Source organism: Denticeps clupeoides, chromosome 12, assembly GCF_900700375.1.
Source record: "Denticeps clupeoides chromosome 12, fDenClu1.1, whole genome shotgun sequence".
Classification (NCBI taxonomy): Eukaryota; Metazoa; Chordata; class Actinopteri; order Clupeiformes; family Denticipitidae; genus Denticeps; species Denticeps clupeoides.
In genome coordinates, this window is record NC_041718.1 from 4,627,460 (window position 1) to 4,649,552 (window position 22,093).

General features: G+C 42.8%; 1 protein-coding gene across 3 annotated transcripts in view; it reads right to left on the minus strand.

Annotated features, from left to right (window-relative positions):
- The window catches only part of cntn4 (contactin 4), a 133,292-nt gene that overhangs the window by 62,789 nt on the left and 48,410 nt on the right, over positions 1–22,093 (minus strand). For all 3 annotated transcript variants that reach the window (XM_028999141.1, XM_028999139.1, XM_028999140.1), the window contains exons 3-5: positions 21,633–21,765; positions 13,723–13,898; positions 5,244–5,339 (exon numbers count right to left, since the gene is read on the minus strand). In XM_028999141.1, the coding sequence (XP_028854974.1) occupies positions 5,244–5,339; positions 13,723–13,898; positions 21,633–21,765 (405 nt within the window). The remainder of the gene's footprint in view (positions 1–5,243; positions 5,340–13,722; positions 13,899–21,632; positions 21,766–22,093) is intronic.

Here is a 22,093-nt window from a genome sequence, read left to right on the forward strand (position 1 = left end):
GCTAGCGGCAGTAACGACAATATGGCAGCAACAGTTGTCCTGCTGAATCATACTTTTAACTGAACCCAGTGTAGAGGAGGAGGAGCATGGAGGCATGGAGTGGCTGCAGATGGAATTATCTTAATAGAATATGAAAATTAATTAAGTGCGCAGGAGAAATGGAGCTGTGCTGCTAAGAGGTCACCCAGGAGGTTCTATGAAAAACCACTGGCTATTATCTACACGTCTGTCTGTTTATGATTTATTCAGAATTATTTTCATCATTCCAGGTTGAAAAGTTAATGCTATGACACCAGTTACTGAATACAGGGTCGAGAGTCCCTACTGGCTGACTGCAGGACAGCACAGCCTGTCCCCAATAGTCACGGCCCATTACGTATTTGAGTAAAACTTTATATTTTCAAAAAGTATGGACGCAATTGGGCGATGTGATAATCCTGACTGGTGCCAGTTAAGCAAATTAAGGATTTGTGTTGCAAACACAGAGTCAGGTAGGCTGCAACTGTGAGTGGCATTTCAAGCCAGAACCTTAACAAACAGACATGGCACTGCTAAAGTGACTAGAAAAGGTACGGGCCAGTATAGGTGCAGAAGCCACGATGCTTCACTACATGCTTAGGAGAAAAAGGGAACGGAGACACTGGTATGCATAATTACAACTAGTCACATGTGACCATAATAAACAAAAGACCAAAGGCTATGTTCTTAAATGCTCAAAAAGCAAATAATTTCAGAACTTTTTTCAGAGCTCCTCCTAATTATCTCAGGGTAGCAATAGAGAAACAGTTTAGATTGTGGTGATCTGGTCCATTGGCCAGCTTATAAAGTCTGCGCATTTGCTTGGTGCTTTAATACTTATCATACTGTCATGATCCGGTCCTAAAGGTCCGGGATCCGGACCGGAGTTTCACGTTAGTCATGTGTAATGTTCCCTGATCGTTTTCACCTGTGTCAAATGTATAAAGCTGCCCTGTTCGTTTCTGTTCGCCGCCAGGTCTTTGATGTTATGTTCCATGTTCACCAGCGTCTCGGATGTCTCCCCTGTCCTGTGCTTCACAAATTAAAACCCCAGTTTCGTGATGTCATGCCATTGCGTCCTTCTTCTTCGTCTCCGTTCACCTGCCTCGTCATGCCAACATCGTTGTGACACATACATTATGTGCATGACTACCAATCCAATTATTGTCATGAAAAATTGAAACTGCAAATCTAAGCTTGGATTCAACCTATATGGTAGACGTATGTAGATGATTGCTGGAAAAATATAGAATTTTGTGAAGAACACTTTGCAACATTAAGGAAGATAATCGGAATTGCCTGACAGTACGACCGTAACTTTGTCTCAGTGGTACCGTGCCCTGTTGAAGGCGAGTAAGTCACTGTGACACGACTATTCTAACTACTCACTATTCTAAAGCCTACTTCAAATAAACTCTGACGTGTATCCTTCTTTTCCTGACATGGACTAGGCCTAAAAAGGTCGATGCTCCTCTGGCCATGTTTTCTGAAGCATGTTCAGTGTATAGTCTCCTATGACAGGAGAATTACAGGCATCTTTGCCATACTTTTTACATACTTTTGGTGACCTTTTCAGAAAAGTGAGCTATTGCAACATCATGTAACTGCAGGTCACGTGTACATTATAAATGCATTTATATCGTGCCGTGCATTCAAATTCCATAGCGCACGAACACAGCGCTGCTGTTGTTTGTTTTACTGTAATGAATGTTGATGAGTAAATGTCGCAGTTGCGGTGAAACACAGCACGCCTATACGGCAGACGAAGCGGAAGGCAGACAGACGTCTGGGAAGGGGAGACAGAAGGTGAGCTTCCACAGCGCTCACAGAGCTGTCACAACACTAATTCACAGCACAATTGGGAAGGCAGGGTTCAGATGTACGGGTTCGGGTTCCTGGGGAAATTCAAATGCATGAACACGTCCTGCCGGGAATTTTTCTGCGCAACCTTTATAATAATCGTTCAAAATGGCCTATAATTGCACGTAACGATTCCAAGATATTTTGCATGCGCCTAACGGAGGCGAAGACCTTGTGCCTTGCTGATAAAATAAAGTCTAGAGCACCCAAAAAAAAAAAAAAAACTCATCAGAAAAGTCTTTTTTTATCGCGCTGCCCTCTCCCTGTTCCATCTCCGAGCTTGAGACATCATCCATCAAATGCATTTTTCTGTCTCTTCCTCGCTGGCTTGATGAAGCCTGTGCAAGGCACTGTAGATCAACAATGCACTTGAACCGTGAGAGCGAAATGCAGCAGGCATGCTTACACGTAACAGCCTGCGCTAGGACCCGGATTACAGATAACACGCAATGCTGCTTTTGTCAACCACAAAAATTTTGTCGGATCTTTGGAAAACGTATTGTTGACAGAACGCGTCAGAGTTCTCGAAATCACAGCGGCGGAGCATTGCCACAAGTTTCAAAGCTGCCAAAGCAGCCGTACCCCGGGCGCTTTTAAAAGACCGGTGTGTGAACGCGGAGCTAATCACGCGTTTTAGAGTGAGCAACACTTCTACTAATAGGACGTTAACAAACACACACGCACACATACACACACACACACACACACACACACACTCACATGCTGTGTTTAATTAATTAAGCCAATCAACTGTAGGTGTGTGTAGTGTGTGTGCACTTCTCTTTTTTAGGGGGAGAATAAGGAGTTGCTATGAAACTGCCAATTAGAAGGAGAGGAGTATTGTGAGTTGGAAAGAAAAACCAAAATGGGTCTTTGCACTGAGCCACGTGATCTCACTAATTAGAAAAATTGAGCCAACTATCCAGACCTGGCGTGTCCCGAGTAGCACTTTCACTTTCCGAGGCTCAGCTTTACACCTCTGTGTGGGGAGACTGGAAGTAGAAGCTATTTTTACCAGAAAGAGAGCCCAGCTATGCAGTAAAAGGGGTTCTGTGGGTATCACGGACATCCGTACTGTACAAGCATCATTCCTTCTAGCTATAGTAGCATTTTAGCCTAAAGCTGACAAATAGGGTACTGTATCTTTAAGAGAGGAGAGGCGAGTGGTTTTATCTGATTGTGGTCCTGTTCCCCTCTATCTCACAAATGAAAGGATGCAACATGAATAATTTGTTGCAATTCTGCAAATCTAATCATTATATTGTCCCTAAACCACATGAGAGAACTTACAGGCAACACCCGGTTTACAGGTAATGAGGATGACGGTGCTGCTAAATAAAAAAAAATGAGTTTCACACTGTCATTCAATCACAGGATTCAAGTGCAAAACAAAAGGTGACAGGAGCACAACCCTCTATTCCACTCTATTCTCAGTAAGAACCATGTCAGGAAGGACATTGTCTGGCTTTTTACAAAAAGTAGTTAAATTCTCATTCTCAGGACTAGAGACTGACCAATCAGCATAGAGAAAAGTACTCTGTTCCGAAGTGAAATTTGGGTCCTTCTATATGAAAGGGTAACTTCCAATTACTGTCATATGTAAAGTTCCACCTCTCACTTGGTGGCCCACCCTAATGAGGAGACAGAGATAAACCTCAAAACAGCGAACCGAACTCAGACTAAATGGAAAAGGGGAGGACAAGAATGTAGGAAAGGATAAAAGATCAGAGAAGTGATTGTCATTGTGAAGCACTTCACACCTTCAGTGAGTGGGGATGGTGCTTTGCTCAGTGGCACCTCAGGATCGGGATTCGAACCTTCAACCTTCTGATCACGGGCCGCTTCCTTAACCGCTAGGCCACCACTGTTCCACTATAAGAAGACATCAGTGGACATCACAAACTAACAAATCTACTCAGAAGCCTAGATGGTGCCAAAGCCATCAGAAATGATATATCAGAAAAAAATATATCAGAAATGGATGACTAATCCATTACTAATTATATTATTATTACTAATTAAGTAATAATAATATAAAATAAAGTCAGACGGCAATAGGGCTTTCACAATTTTGGCTTTTTTGCCTAAAACATTAAGAGGCAAATTGTCAATGCTGACAGCTTACATCTATGCCAGATTTGTGTTATTGTCTCTCTCTGCTGCCACTGCTCACTGTGCTCTGTGTCTATTGCCGGCGCATTTCATTTTGCCATTCCACCTGTCATGCTACCTGTTTTCCCGTTGTCTGCGGCTGTGGCTGTACTTCATTCACAAAGACGTGCGAGGAACTGCAGGGCTCCGTCTCGACGTGTAATGGAGCGCATATCCGCGCAAAAATCCCAGTCAGCAATTACTGACACTGCCTTAATGTATGCAAAGCAGGCACGGGGATTATCTTTCATAGGAGTTTAGAATTTCTGAGTGCATTAATCTTGCTCTCTGTTAGAGACGTTGACAGTTTCCGAAGAGCACAAAGCGTCTACGGTTTACCTCTCCCCCCGCCCTGCAAAGACCTTGTGCTGTACAGAACAATATCAGCAATCACTTTGACCATAATTGTCGTTTTTGCCTCTGTCTGACGCTCTGTTTCTCTGCCGTGAATAATTCACCAATTACAGGTTCGGTCCGACTGGAGAAACGCACAATTTAGTGTCTCGCTCGGGGACATAACAGTGGTGGCTAGCGGGTGAGTGCTGATAACCAGTGCTCATAATTGCACGTAGGAATAGGTCCTGTAGACTGAGTACCATCGAACTGTTCTGCTTTACTTGCCTTGTGCATCCAAGTCTTGTACCATCTGCAAGTGCATAAATGTAATAAAAGGTGTATTACATGGAACAAAATAATGTATTGACCTAAATATACCACTTTTAACTGTTTAAATATATGCCTGAAAAACATATGTTGTCCTTCTTACACAGTGCAGCAAGTGGTGGCAAATATGATTTTAATGACGGTTTGGTCGGCCGTTGTATTTCGGCCGTTTACAGTTTCCATGTGTGTGTATATCAAGAGGAGGAAATTATCACCCCTTTTTATTATCCCTTTTGGTTTGAAGGACATTATTTCAGTTATTTATTTAACATGCAGCCTTATTCTGAAAAATACATCATGGTGGCAATAATTGACCAAAGTCTCGTCCACCTAAAACATGCACGCAAAGGTACCCGCACTTCAATTCAAGCACTCTGACTGGATAACTAGTGAATGTGAGAATAGAGAACTTTACATTTACAGCATTTATCAGACGCCCTTATCCAGAGCGACTTACAATCAGTAGTTACAGTAGGAAATTTGAGAGAAGTTGAGGAAAGCTTGGGAATACACAGCTCATAAATCATGGGGGGTGGGGGTTATGTTTTTACCTCCAGAGTGGGGAGGGGGTCCACACAGGAGAACCACTCCCTGCCCTTCACGGACGGAAACAGAGCTTCGTCTGTGGGTTTTGAAGTTCTCCAAGTCTGAAGAGAGACAGGGAAAGTAGGTTAAGAGCTGTAAGCTATAAAAAAAGATATATATATATGAATAAATATTAAAAAAACAACAACAACAACAACATGTTTAAGAAATATGCCATCCATATCCATTTCAGGTTAAGTCCCTGTGGATCAACGCATGGTAGTACCTCACAATGGCACAAATCTGGCCCCAGTGTGTTCAGTGTATGGTCAAATGAGAGCTCAGGATTTACAGAAATTGATTAAACAAGAAAGGACTGCTTAGTGGTTGTCTCTGCCTCGAAGAAGAGAAACGACCAAGCCATTTTGTTGGCATGTAATTATTTCTGTGACCCAGAACATGATCTTTAATGATGCTTTCAGAAGCGTCCTTATTCTGGATCATTTAGCCCCTCCGTCGAAATCGCACACATAGAGCGTTGTGTTATTTATGTAAATCTTCACACTAGCGAACTCCTTCATTGTGCCAATTGTGAAAATGCTCCCCATTAACTCAAGACCCCTCTAAATTGCTGACTGGGATTTGTAACCCCGTCTCTGATGACAAAATAACATAATTGCTGCAAATGTTTTTCAAAAAAATTCAATGAAACTAATGAAATTAAATAATTATAATAACAATTACATTAATGAGTTATAAATAAATACACCTCTGTCGAATGGGCAAAGAGGTTTTTTGAAGTTCGTGAACATGATCAAGGCTCTTAATATTTAATACAGGATCTGAAAGTTGTATGGATCACAACAAATATTCGAATTTGTGACTACAGGAATGTTTTCTTTTCAGTGCTTGAAACAGCAGACCGCACGAAATGGGTTCCGTAAAAACCCATGGAGCAAAGCTCGCTGCAGACTGCAGTAAACAGGAGCAGGCTGGGCCGGAGGCAATATTACCCACCCACTGGGCAGGTTTACTGAAGGGGCTTCTGTCTCAGACACACAAACACAGCCACAGCGAGATATTTCAGGTTGGATATTCCGGGAAGGATGCAATGCATTAAAATGCTCTCAAAAGCAGTGTCTATCCCAGCATTCAAGCGATGCTGTGAAAGGCTGTGAAGAGTACAAGGATTCGATTCACAGTTTAATTGCATGGAGAGTAATGGCAACGTGATAAGTAATTACTCCGTATCTTACTTTCTTTGTATTAATTCCCCTGTCACGTGAGTCGTGCGAATTTGACCTGCTTTCCACGCCATGTCCTGCAACCGTGACAGTTTTCTACTTTCTGTAAACTCACTTATATATATAATGATAACATCATCAAAAATAACATAATATAGTTAAAAAAAAATTGCATAGTTGTTTGATTTCATGCTATAAATCTATCTAGAATGCAAGTGTTTTGTTTTTTGTTATGTTCAGATATCACTGCATCAGTCTAAATGTTCACATTCAGAATTTGAGATGCCACCAGATAAACGATAGCACATCAAATGAAACGATGTGCATTTTTTCCTCGTCTGAACTGTATCACCATCTCGCCCAGCCCTAAAGAGAAAGATATTAAACTTCTCAACTTCTACACTTCTCTTTTTATTTATTTCTTTTTTTTTTATGTATGATGGATTCAATCTGACCAAGCCAGACAAATGGAACAATTAATGACACACGGTGTAGCCGGCAGATAGCGAGCAAAAGCGTAGGGCGAGAGGCCGAAATCAATATGAGCCGCAAAACAAATGAGCACTGCGGCATCCCAGCTCACCTTTAGTATGCAGGGTGTATTTTGGCGCGGTGCACGGCTCGCATGGATGCCTTTAATGGCTGCACTGGTTATCAGGTTTCCCTTTGAGTTTTATTAATCATACCAAAAAAAAACAAAAAACATTTACAAAGTCATTCCAGAACGGTTTGGAAACTGAAATTACCTTTTCATTGAAACTAATTCATGTCTGACAATTGATGGAAAACAATAACAAGCCGCTACAGCTTCCTGCGTCTCACGCTGCTGCCGCCGCCACCGCCACTGCTGCATTTGAAGAGGATTTGGGGGAAAAACAGACCAAAAGGGCCAATTGGGCAGTGAGCAAGGCTGCTTCAACCAGCAGGAACTGGAACTTATCAGGGTTCTTAAGGAGCAGGTCAAGTTGGATGGGTTGGGTCAATGTCAGAAGAATATCAGAACAAGGGATTTATTTGAGCTTCTTAGGAAACACAGAAAAGTGTTGAAATTCCATGGAAAAAACGTGGAACATGAGACCTGCAAACAAGCACAATGTAGAGCTTGGAATAAAAATGGGATGAACGCACAGGGTCCCTGGGTAGACTTGTCACTCGGTTGATCTGGATCTTGCCTCAGTTTCTCTTTAGCAGCGGCCAGCTTGAGGACAACTGTTTTTTTTTCGTGTGGCGGGGGGGGATTTGTTTTAAAGAATGCGATTTTATAATGGAGGAGCTCACAAAGCCAAGCCTGGAAAAATGAACCCTAATTAACCCTCCATTTAATACGATCCATTTTGTGGTTTCACCTCAAGCAGCGAAGCAGGACTGAACGCTCTCCATCAGGAGCCGATCAATAGTAAATCTCTGGTGCTAAAGAGTTCCTCACCGGGGGGACTTCGATGCTTGGCTGCTTTGGATCGAGGACCAAGATTTGAAAGGAAAATTGCAGGGCTCACTGATTTATGAAGAGCAATATAAGGTAACCTAATGTACGTCATATTGGCTAAAGGACAAGTCTATTAAGAGGTGAGTGTTAATTAGTTCTTAAAAAATAAATCTCCTTTTATCCTGAGAACCCATTTTTGCTCATGGTAATTCTAGGCTATTTAGTTCAATTGGGAAAAGCAATTCTTCCTAGTCTTTCATATATTTAAATTAGACTTTTTTTTAATGAAAGGACCATTTTGGCTAACCACCTCATCAATTAAAAAATCTGTGAACTGACTTCATCAGAGAGGAAATCTGCTGAAAACTGTGTCATAAATGAATGACACACCTAGGTAATACGTCTATGAAACATCTACCGGCACATTGTTCCTTCTCCTTTTCTTATCCAATGGAATTACAGGGAAGATAGACCCAGTTCTGAAATTTCTGGAGCCCACACACTAAAACCTGTTCCACCACTATCGTAAGGGAACTGGAGGACCCATAAATCTCTCCCCCGATGACCCAGTGGGATATGGACTGTGTGAAATGTAATATGTGTGGAGTGTTCGCAAATGTCATGTCATACTTCATAATTGTCATAATTCTTGAATAAAATGTCAAGAGATCTCTACAGCCTCCTTTCGACAGCTACGTGAAGAAGCTGTATAATAATCAAACATAATCATCAGTGCGGCCAGATTTTGTGCAGTTTTGACATTATTTACTACAGAATACTAAAACTAATAAAATTAATACAAAAGAGGGTGTCATTTTTCCATAAAAAGGAAACAGGATTTGTGTCAATCGTCACCATGAGTCCCTTTCATTTTAGACATTGTTCATAAAATCATAATTCATATTTTGGGTGAAATAATGAACCCACATGTCACTCGGTCACCTAGTGTCATTAACCAAGGTCTTCAGAAATGGTGGGAAAAGAAACCATGTATATATGTAGACCAGAAATGATATAAAAATGACTTTTTACTTTAATGAGGACAAAAACAGATGTGGCATTAAACTGATTAATAACTGTGAAGAGCTGAAATACCGAATTTGGGAGAATGTTGCAGAGTGCAGGACTGAAGATCTAAAGGTTCAATCCTGGTTCAAAGCGCTTGTTAGGGGCAGTGGTGGCCTAGTGGTTAAGAAAGCGGCCCACGGAAGGTTTCTGGTTCGAATCCCGATCCGCCAAAGGTGCCACTGAGCAAAACACCGTCCCCACACGCTGCTCCCTGGGCACCTGTCATGGCCGCCCAATGCTCACTTAGGATGAGGACACGGCCTTAAATCTACCTGAGCCCTGTCCCACCCTGCTACCCACAAGGCTGTGCAAACAAATTGAAATAGGTTCTTACATCTGCATTTTCTTTTCACCCTGTAATTCAGCTTTAGCACTTCAGATCAAAGGGTGCTATTGAATTTTCATGATACAAGAGAAGAGGCTATTTTAATTTGTGTGCTCGGTCAGAAATATGCAAAATAATGACAACAAAGTCGTTGCACGCAGTCAAGCCTGGCCATGGGTGAGACATAATCCTTTCATACACAGTAGTCCACTGCAGACTCTCTTGGGGAGAAACATTTGTTTAACAAAGAGCAACATTACCACACGTTCCATTAATGTAGACTCTCGAGCCAGGGTGCGCACTGCCGCCATCGCTGTTCAGTCTAATTTGGACATGGCAACAAAGGTTTGGAGTGTCACCGCACCCCACTTTCATGTGGCGGAGAAACTCTGTTAGATAAAAGAGCCCACAGAAGTCGGGAAAATTGTGAGCGCGTGAGAACAAAGTGGACAAAAGGCACTGGACATCTGAGCTACTGAATTAATTACAAATGAATCTTGCTTTTTTTGGGGGAGCGCAGGGGTACATTTTGGATGGAGATAAAAGCGGAGTGGAGAGGACACCACTTCACCGTGAGTGCCGAGGAGGATTTTTGATCGCTGTGTCCCGGCATGGATGAGGCCAATTTATGTACAATTTAAGTCCCGTCCAGATGGACCCTATGAGATGTATTATTACCCCCCCCCCCAAAAAAAAAACAAAAATCTACACTCGCTGGTCCCTTTCCTCAACCAAAAAAAAAAAGAGCAAAGGAACCATTGTTGTACAAAGAGCTCAAAGACCCTTGTGGACAGAAGAGGTGCCTTGGGCAGGATGCAGCTGATGCCTTTTCATTTAAAAAATGCGAGGGCCAGAGAGTGGGCCAACGTTGGGGGGAGTGTTTTATGTGCCAAATGTACTTTTCTGAGCTCACACAGCTGGACTGCTGTGTTGGTTTTTTTTTATTTTGAGGACAGCATGAAAGCCTGCTGCATCGGCCGATGGTTCCATGGGACACGTCTAAGAATCCTCATAGCCTTCCCTTGACTAGGGTGTGAGGCTTTCTCCAATATTTTTCCTTCCAGGCATGATAAGCAGGGTTTTGCTACTGCACTGTACTCACCAGGCACACCTCGACCAAGTTACTCATTATATATGAAAATATAAGAAAATGTCATCGATCAAAATGGGTTTTGGGGTACTCCCGTTCCATGTACCGGGCCGGGGTTTTGTGGTGTCGATGTCGTCTGACTGTACTTCCAAATTGTGTTCGCCTGTTGTTGTCCTTTTGTATCTAGTCCTTGCCGGGTCATTGTTTGTCTGTCTGTGTTGATGCTTGTAGTCATGTATGACGCGCCTTTCTTAAAAGTAAATCCCCTTGTCTACGTTAAGTCATGCAAATGCGTCCTGTATCTTGTTCCTGCCACGCCGATCGCCCGCCGCCCCTTGTGAAAATATGGTATACTCTGGCCCCAAGCTCTACACTACACACTAAGCATTGTTTGCAAGTGTAAGATAAACAAGGCTCTATAGATTTATATGAATATATAACTTAAAACAAGAAGGAGGAAGTGTGAGAGAGAGCGGTTAAAATACTTAATGCACATTTAGCTAAAAGTAATTAAACTGATGTAATAATCACTACTTTAGTACATTACATGTGAAATAGTATACTAAAATAGTGACCCGTGTCACAAAAATGTCAACCTTTAATTACAAAAAACTAAATGCTCTTCATGACAAAATGAGATGCTTGATCCAAATGCTTCCATTACCACCATGATGCTGTGACACCAGGGAAATACAATCTAAATTGACTGATGATCACATCTGAGGGGTGTGGGTTTTTTTTGGTGTGGGTTTTTTTTATACCACCACAACTTGTCATAGTTCAAGTGCACCTTCCTGGCATCCTGATGTACGATTTATTAAATCCGCCCCCACAACAACAGGCAGATTTACAGCCTTAATCTTCAGCACTGAGGAGTTCTGAGATCATGTCAAAAACTCCGCTCCAAACTCTCATGGGGCTCCTCACTAAAAGTGTCACAGTGTCATACGCTCAGGCGGAACCGCTTTGGCATTTTGACGGTTTTCCTTTTATGAAGTTTTTTTTTTTTTCCGAAAATTAGACGGGTTTGAAAATGTTGAGTGTTCTTGGCGATTGTGCCTGGCAGATGTTAGACACTCAAACACCTCCCACAGCTAAGACTTCCAGAAGTTTGTGTTGAGAACTAGTAGAATAAAAGTAGACAAGACGAATAAAGTGCCTCTGATTTTCCTTGTTTAATAAACACGGAAATTCTAATATAAAAAATAACGACAAACTAACGTCACATTGAAATTAAGTTATGTAATTAAAGTATGCCTTTTAACAATCAAATAAAAGAAATGCAATTATTTTCCATCTCATTGTCAGAAGAAAATGCACTCAAAAGCAAAAACCCTAAAAAAGAAATATTGCATCATGAAAGAAAAATTATGTTCTGAGGCAGCTCTACATCAGACACATGATTTGGAAACTATGCATGATCAACCATGTCAATGCATTTTAATTAAAAGTCCCGTCAATACCCAGAACCCAATTACTGCATTAGAAATCACGGTTCGATCAGCGCTGTCCGTCGCCTATAACAATCACTCTCATTTCCTATGTGTCCACTGACAAGACTCTCAATATCTGTGCAATTAAAATGCACACTATTCACAAGAAGCAGTGGAAAATATATCTCCGTCAAGGACGTAAAACTTATCTCACGTTCATTACACTCAAAAGGCCTGTTTCATCACCGGCTGCTGACAAGGTCAAAGCCGGGAACATTCATAATGAAAGTTGTTTTATCGCCGACCCCGCCCCTTTCCGGCCTGACACCTGTTCAGTTTCAGTTGATTCATGCCTAATAAAAGAGAGTTTAGTTCGGCAGAAGAAATGATTATTTCTTTTCAAAGCCTGTCATAACATTGCAAATAATGGATGTGCACATTAGGTTTGTCAATTGAATAATTAGTTCAAACTAATCACAATGAATCTCTTTGCATTGCTTGCGGAAGAAAGTTCAACATTTGAAACTTTTCAAGCAGAAAGCAGGTGTCCGTATATCAATTAATTTAATGTCGAATGCATTGGCTAATCAGTCGGGATTATTCCCGATTCTTGTAAGCAAGAACGAATGTGTGAGCATACAAGAAACAAAAAGCAGCTGCATACATTTATTTAGACCTATTAAATATATAATTAATCGTAGCAAATTACATATTAATTTGGAAATTTCACACACACACACACACACACACACGATGGTAGAAGCTCCCCTACCCTGCTCAGAAATAAGAAAAAAAAAACTCCTACATTATTCTTTTCAGCTCCTACGTTATTCTTTTACACCTCTGTCAATTAATCATCCAGGAGTTAATTAAGCTGCATCAGAAGGATTTAAGGAGCCGCCTGACAGCCGGATCAGTCCACAACATGACACAACAACCAGAGGCGGCCGAGGTCGTAGCCGAGCGATTGATGGAACTGTCACCCTACCACCCGTTGGTGACAGACGCGTCCCTTGGCAGAATCGGATTGCTCCAACCCAGGAGAGGGCATGTCACAGGGCCAGGGGACACAGCAGATGGCCAGAGAGAGATCCTGTAGCCCTGTTCTCAATCCAGGATAGCAGTGTGGAGTCTGAGGCGGCCATCACTCATCGGCTGTCACCAGAGTCATTTGGGAGTCGTCCATCAGTTAAACATTGTCGGCACATGTCAAAAGAGCACAGTCTAGCATGTTGCACCGGCCCAGACAAACACTGACGTTATGTCTACAGTACACCAGCAGTGATTGTTTTCTAAAGTGAAGGCTAAAAAAGTGAATCACTCCCTACATTACCACAATTATCAGCTGTTTTCTCAAAAATTACTCTTCACCCAACACAGTTCAGTTAAGGTACAAAAGAATCATCTATTTTCTTCAATTTGCCGTACACACGATTTGCCGTATTGTGTCACTGCTAGAAGTCATCTTTAAATTTAGACATTCATTCATCCTATATACCTGACGCGCATAGAGCAGTGGAGGGCAGGACTGCAGACGTCTTAGCAAAGCCACAGTTCACATTTTTGAAATGCATCCCTCTCCTTTACATCTTGGCTCTGGTGTAAAATTAGAAGGGTGAGGAAATAACCAGGCAGACAGTGAGGATGTGAGTGTTGGTACAAAGTGTAAAAAAAAAAAAACGAGGCTTTTTATCACGGAGGAGGATCTGCATGCTGACAAGGGTGATTCTGGCCCACACCACCGCGAGCATTTCGCCCTCTGGGAGAGCGTTTCCTTTTTGATCACGCTATCGTGACTGCCACGGGGAAGTATCCGAATTCCCAGTGAAAGATCCTTCATGTCACCGGCTTCCACACGGGTGGCTCGGCCGGTTTGATCACAAAAGAAAAGGGGGACACAGAGATTGTTTGTGACTCACATGCGAAGGTTAGACTCGCCTCTCGGCTAATGATGGTCCCGAAAGAGTTGGAAGCGAGGCACTGGTATGTTCCCGCATCCTGGTCTTTGTTCAGCTGGCTTATGCGCAGATTTCCTCCTGACAGGCTGTAGCGGGAGCCCGCTTTCGGGGAGATGATTGTTCCGTTCAGATTCCACCTGAAAGACACAATCATAGCCTGTTGGTCAGAGACATGCAAATATTCATCAACTGACACAGGGGACAAAACAACACCAAGTAAAACCGCACGAGGCCTTCTTTTCAAGTCACCATACATATCACACTTATCTGAAATCGGAAAAAATAAATACGGCACAGAAAGTGACCATCATGTCAAGCAGCACCACAATGCAGCTTCGTCTTCAAAGAGAGCCAATTAAAATCTGCAACAAAGGCCTGATTTCGTTACTCCGGAATATATCGGAGTATAGGCAAGGAGAGAGATGTTTTTCTTAATGCCCACCGTGGCTCGGCAAACCGGCATTCAGATACGGTGGGGCTGCGCTTTTTACATAAAGGGAATCGATAGAGGTAAATACCACTGCTTCTCTGAGAAGTTAGAAACCTATAATTCATGCGCAGTGACTCAAAGTATTAACCATTCTTTAAATCGAAAATGTCAGGGCCTGTTAACCAAACACTAAAAATGCATTAAGCAGATGAGCGGGCATTATGCGCTTTTTCTTAATTATTACAGAGGGAAGCGTCTTCCGGGGGATGCGGCGAGATGGCGGCCAGCCAGAGCTGTGATGGTTTCATCAGGGAGACTGAAAGCATCGATTTCCTTTATGGGTCACAAATCGGATAAACAAATTAGTCAAATTTACCAATGGCCTCCTCGTCTCACCTTTACATTCACAGCGCGGGTGGCTCGGAATCCTGCAGCTGGGGGCAGTGGTGGCCTAGCGGGTAAGGAAGCGGACCCGTGATCGGAAGGCTGCGGGTTCAAATCTCGAACCAGCCACTGAGGCGCCTGTCATGGCTGCCCACTGCTCACTAAGGGTGATGGTTAAAAGCAGAGGACACATTTCGTCGTGTCGCCGTGAGCTGTGCTGCGGCGTTTTGCAACCACTTCACTTTCATCTGGCTGACTGTCGCGTTCTACATATCCAATTTACACAATAAATTCAACAGCCTGATGACATCAGTCCTACTCAGGGTTGCAGCTGGGTACAGGGCAGGGTACCGGCCAGCCCACCGCCCACCACGGTGACACCTACAGATGTTGCCACTCCACCTAGCATGCATGAGGAGCTCCGCCCACACGAGGTCCGAGTCGGGATTCCAACTCCAACGAATGATTGTACCAGCAAGTATATAGTGCGTGTATCGCTTCATGCTTTAACAATGAGGAGGCCTTCGCCTCGCTGCTCCACCTCCACACACTGTGGATCCATCCGCTACTCGTCAACTCTTCAGGAGCACAACGCCTACCCTGCCTACGTGACAGGTTCTCATGGTCCCGTCAGTAGCGAAATACTACATAAGTGGCTGCATTATAACAGCTTAACATTTCAGCCTGATTTCCTGTTGAAGTGAGCTGCAATCTGTCAGCAATTTCACCGAAAAAAAAAAAAAAAAAGCGCACCATTGAGCCTGGACTGCAGAAGTTTCGGTGCATTCTCCCCACTTATTGAACCCGGTCTTCAGCCTGCTCGGTGTGAACTCTTGTTCTCAGAGCCCTCTTGACATCTACTGCTTAGCGATCCTCTTAACTTCTGCCTGCGAAAGCACCTCCGAGATTTTCCGCCCTCCAGCAGAGGCTACGAGGGAGATCCTCCTTAACGACCTACAACTGTCATTTTAATCCATCTACTCATTGACTTTTCCCCATAGACGATGACGTCTCTCCATCCCCTCAGTGTTCCGCTCGCTGAGTTCCCCCCGCCAGCGGCTCTGGGATTCTGTAACTGTGCGTCTTTTCAGGTACATCTCAAGACAACAATGATGGCATCACTGTCATCCTCTCTGAAGTGAACGTTCCACCTTTTGCACTCCCCACCGCGGGCTGTCGCAGTTATAACCTCTTTCACTCAGACATCACTGTCTTCACCCATAACTCGCTATTCTGCAGATTCTCCATCCATCTGGCCAAGGTTATTCAAGGTTATATATCGTAAAACAAGATTTCCTATCTCACAATGCTATGGGCTCCACCAATTTTTTACCTCGTGAAGCCATCAAAGTACACGGTCTTGGAAATAATTACATACCAACATACAAGTATGGGCTGGTAATTAGTTCCCCCTCTCCAAGAGTTAACAATTATCCCTTTCTTGTTCATTTCTGTAATCATTGAAGACATAATATAGGTGGCATTAGCAAACACTCTCCAAGAACCTATGAACTCCAATATCTAAAAAGAGTATTCGTGAGAAGCCTGCAACTGTTCATGGTCCACACTGAAGGTGTGAACTCCTCCATCCCTCCCAAGTCTGATTCTACAAGCATTTAAGCAACATTCCGAACAGCTTCAGCATAACTTTAAAACTTCGATGAAAACAAAGACGCAACAGAAATAACAATGGACTATCCCAAAACCGATTTCCGATGTTCAACACCGGTTCGCTGAAAATGTATTCCTTCAAGGCATCGTGATTTATATTGTGCAGATGAGTCTCGGCCCCGAGCAGCCTTACGCTAGAACTGCTCTGTCAGGTTAAAGTAATTATTCAGCAAGTTTGTTCTGCGGTGGATGTGATTCTGTGCATTTGAGCATCGGGCCAGGAGTGAATTACCGAGCACGTTCTCCCAGGGGTGAGCGTGTTCTCCAAAAAAAAAAAAAAAAAAAAAAAAAAGCCCGCATTTGCAACATGCTGCACTTTGGACACAGTTTTCATTTTTAATTACATTTACTTCACAGAGCAAACGTATGATTTCAGATAATCTCTTTGCACACCAGCGCAGGGCCCTGATGAAACAGGCGCCGTTTGCTCAGCACATGGCTTTTGTAATCATGCTTTAACGGGCATTACTCTGCATAAGCGCCATCTGCCTACCGGCCCTGTAGCCTGACTGTCTGCTGCTCGTCGCAGGCCTACTGTTAATTGCAAAAAATGCGACTAAAAGGCAGCATTACGCAGCGCTGCCACTGATAGAGATATGACGAGTAATGGTCGGGTCGATGAGGCTACAGGGCATTCGCGATCATCTGCCGGCTTTTCGCAGGGAGCGGTGAAGTGCTGGTAATGAGTGATGAAGGTGATGGATCCACCTTCCACAAGGCTGGCCGGGGCCCTCAGAGGAAGGCAGAGTGACCTTGACAGGAAACATCTGATTAGGTCACTCGTTAACGCGGGGACCCGAATTCCCACCAATTTAAATGCCGCAATCTGTCAAGATCTCATCCGCGCATGTGCTGCGCGGCGGAGTGATGGATCTGAACCGTGTAGTCGCCACAGATACAACATATTTACCTATCGATAGGCTAATGAGGCATACGGGAGGAGGCGGGGGGGAGTGGGGAGAGGTAATGCTCACGCGGTTTCATATTTCGGCACTGTGCCCTCATATTTAAGGCAGACGGAAAACACTGTTCGATGCAACGTGAGGCGAATCTTGCGGATCACATGTTACAGTACCGGGCTGTGAAGCAGCAGAGAGGATGTTTGGCTTTAATGCTTAATCAGGTGAGGAACCATGCTTTGCAACATGGGAGGACATCCAAAATGGATGTGGCTCTGTTCGCGGTGGACAGCTTGTCACTTACAGACTTCGGGATATAGGGGTTCAGGGTTGCCAGCAGCTAGAAGTCAGTAGTGTCTCACCCCTGGAGGACCTCAGCATTTCCATGCAGCCCAGCAACTCATCTCGCAACTCATGAGCCAACACCTTGATCATTTTCTACAGTTTGACCGATCCCTGTTCCATGCGTAGAGGAGAAAGATCCTGGGCAATCTGGTGCATAGTGGAAGAGGCCTGTAGCAACCTTTTCTACTTCAACAGAAGAAAAACAGAACTTGTGCCAATCTAGAATTGCGAATATTTAGAATTGAATAGAATGCCTTTAATTATCATTATATGCATGTACAATGAGATTAAAAGCAACTCCTTCAATGCAGACATATATGTAGCAATCTACTGTGGACTGATGATATAATGGCTCATTTACCTGGGAAGGCAAATCAGTGTTTAGTCGAGAGAACGGACCTGCAAAGTAGGGCATTAACAGTGCTTTGTTGAATCCTGTCATGAGGGGGAGCAGAGCCGAGTGAGAGACTGAATGTGACGATAAACCGCAAAACCCAATTGTGGCTTGTGAGTTTTCACTCTTTAATATTCGAGTGGCTGACAGCTGACTCTGTGACACCACCGGTGTTGATGCTCATTTAACAAGGTGATGAGACAATGAAGGAGAGAGGACTGGGGGTTCCAGGGGGTCCCCCCCCCCAATAATCAGATCCAGCCAATATAAACCCTCAATATAATTGCAGGGCTCTAGGATGCAACCCATTTGCGACCCATAATACGAGTTCCCCTGGCCTGTCTATGGTCCTGCAGTGCTTAGAAATGGCGATATGTATAAAGAGTGCTTTGGCTATTCTGCTTCGCCATTCAATGATGGGCAGCTCAGACGGAATTTGCCCCCTGTTGTTTCCCCTTATGTAGTAAAGGTTACCTCCCCTTTATCATGCTTTGTCCATCTAGAGAATTGCATGGCTTGAAAATGTGCGAAGCATTGTAGTTGCTAAGTGATTGGATGCAAAAATGAGCACAAATGTATATTTGTAGTTCTGTCATACAAAACTCAGAAGAACCAGTGGGCTAATACATTTGTTTCTGGAAAAAAGGAAGTGCAGATGATGTTATTTCCATGAATGCCCGCTCACTTCTATTGGCCGTTCTCCTCCTTGTTAACATTTAAAGCTACACACCCCGAAACGGCACATCCTGGGAAATCTAATTGCGAGACTGGTTAAAGTGGCTGTAATTCTGCACCAAGGCTGAGTTTCGGATAAAAAAAAAAAAACTTTATTCAAATAAAAAACTTTATGTTAAACAAATTGATATATAATCATTTACAAGTCAATATTGCCTATATGCACAGCAATTTATAAACCTGTAAAACTGTGTTATTAAATGCATCAAAAATTTGGTGCAACTAACTTTGATGCTTGATCACCAAAGAAAAAGTTAGTCAAGAGCTCTGAATCACACCCTTCCATTTAATAATAATTTTTTTTATTTCCACTAAAATAGTTGCATGTTTAATCATCTGGTAAAGCCCAACTTGCTTTCTCTACCAAATCTTCACTATTTGCTGCATGCTTGGTAGTACAGTTGCAGGTTCTAACTGAACTGTGGAGACAGACATGAAAAAAAGAAAAAGTCCAGACCAAAAGGAGGTAAACACATGTATTGTTAAGTTAGCTGATGATCTGTTGAGTGGAGTTGATTAGTTTTTCGATTGCCAGCCTAGCCTCTTGTGAGGAAATGCCAGATGTAGCCTACTGTCTAGGACCAATGACAGTTTCACTGAATTGTAACTTAAATACAGGGGTACCCCGCGTAATGAATGCCTCACAGAACGAACATTCCGCGTAACAAACACCGCCTCAGATGTGCGCGTTTTACATACAAAATGCCTTGTAGATGAATGACTGATGAATGATGGTGTGAATGATGGATGTTTGTAGGCTTGGTGAGTTGAGGACTGACAGAAACATCTGGTTAGTTGTTCTTTACCTTATCTACAAAAAATCTGAAATGATGAATGTAAAACCAATGTAAAGAAAAGGTCTTTGGGTGATGGAATAGAGGAATGTCATGTATATGTTAATATAAATAAGCAGAGTTTAACCATGTCACCATGTGCTATGTTGTAAACAGCAGTGGAGAGCCAACAAGCAATAATGCCCTTGCGAGATGACAAAGGGTATTTCTTACACTGAGTCAAAGAGGTTAGGGAGATGCATGTTGATTTAGCATTGAGCTTCAATAACTGAGCACCAAATACTGGGTCAAGGCTTTCTCGTGTTCTCACATGTCAAATCCTGCCTCGCGAACAACTGGAACTGTTGCATGCCGCACTTCATCAATCCAGGCAGCAGGAGGATTATTATTGGCCATGGTGATATGCGTGGGCAGATTATGGATGCAGAGAGCAAGCTTGGTAAATTGATGTGGTAAAGTAGGGTAAACACCTCTCGCGTTTTCTGCCAGCATGTATTTTGACAGCTTTGATTGTACATAGACTATCTAAAAAAAATTGAAACTTGTGAAAATACACAATCAAATCGTGCCCAGCACCATCACTGTACAGTATGTACAGTACAGGCCAAAAGGTTTGACACACCTTTTCATTCAATGTGTTTTCTTTATTTTCATGAACATTTACATTGATAGATTCTCACTGAAGGCATCAAAACTATGAATGAACACATAGTTATGTACTTAACAAAAGTTTCTTAAAAAATTTGCTCTGATTACTGCTTTGCACACTCTTGGCATTCTCTCGATGAGCTTCAAGAGGTCGTCACCTGAAATGCTTTTCCAACAGTCTTGAAGGAGTTCCCAGAGGTGTTTAGCACTTCACTGTGCGGTCCAGCTCACCCCAAACCATCTGGATTGGGTTCAGGTCCGGTGACTGTGGAGACCAGGTCTCCACTTTTTGTTTAGTACATAACTCCACATGTGTTCATTCATAGTTTTGATGCCTTCAGTGAGAATGTAAATGGTCATGAAAATAAAGAAAACACATTGAAGCAGAAGGTGTGTCCAAACTTTTGGCCTGTACTGTATGTTATTAATGTAAATGTTGTGATAGAATACATTCATATTTAAACCTGCCAGGTACGTTTGTTTAATATTGTTTATTATTTTAATTCAATTTAAATCAAATGTATAAACCAGAAAACTATCCAGAGTCCAAACCAGAGAAGGAGAATCCCTTGTAACTGCTGCCTCATAGTGCTTCTCTCATAACATGAGCCTCTTGCACCCATGTGTGCACCATTTAATAATACGCCACTGACTTTACACTTGTTTTTTTATCAAAAGCTGTGTTAGTGACTTAAAATAGCAACATGAGGTCTGAACTCAGCCACACCTCTTCTACAAAAAAGTAAATTCTCATTTTAGGAGAATACCAAGCTGGATTTAAAAAATGCATTAAATTGTGTCTGCAAGGTCCACAACATATGAAGCAGTTCTTGGGTGAAATATTCAAACTCTTTCCTTTTGGCAAAATAAGAAGTCTTCTACCACCAGTTGCGCAGGTTCTAAAACCACCAATGACTAGCTTGTCAACGGAAGGAAAAAGCTGTCCCAGCAGGATCAGTTCACATAAAATGTCATTTTATAGTGGGCTTAGTGCAACCTGAATTACACAAATTACATGAATTACATAAAGTTGTGATGTTCCTTAAAGTTGAATAAAAGTTGCCGGTTCGAATCCCGATAAGCCAAGATGCCACTGAGTAAAGCGCTCACACCACACACTGCTCCCCGAGCGCCTGTCATGGCTGCCCACTGCTCACTAAGGGTGATGGGTTAAGTGCAGAGGACACATTTTGTTGTGTGCACATGTGCTTCGCTGCAGTGTTTCACAATGAACCATCATTGGCTAATTAATTGTATAATTAAAAACAAAGATAAAAATGTTCTCACAAAATACATGGATAGTGTGGTGGTAGATACATATACCTAAAACAACAGCTTCAGAAGAAGAATAGTAAAGTACCTTGGCCTTGTCTGCAACAAAGGACCTACATAATCAGTGCTTTGTCCTTTTAGCAGCACAGATGAAAGGGCTACAAAACACTAACCCTCTGAAGTTAGAGGGAAGACGGCAAGTCTCTTCAGATCAAAATATTTATTAATGAGGAGCATCCAAGCCTTGACTGATGAGTTTGAGTGCAGATGGTTAGTGTATGAGCACCCTGATCACTGACCGGTAAATGGGAGAGGGGTTGCCCTCCGCCTCGCAGCTGAACACCACCTCCCGGTTCCTGTCCATGGAGTCTGCAGGAAACACGATGCTGCCGGGCTGCTTGGTGAAGACAGGACTCTGCAGGCCTCTGCCCACTGTGGAAATCAGACAGAAAAATCATATATAACGACCCTTAATAATATATATAATGTTATGTATAATGACAATTTGTCTGGTACATGAGTCTGTTTTGTGGATAGGGTTAACACACACACATATATACGCAAGTGTGTTTTTTATCTTTCTGAGGTCCTGGTATCATTCCTACATAAAGAATAAATGTGTAAGTACCCCTCTATCGCATCTTTTCTATGCCTAAATTTAACTCTACCCACAAAACAGCCTCATGAAACCAGTCAAATCATTAGCATCTGTACTGATTCACACACACACACACACACACACACACACACACCAGTTTGT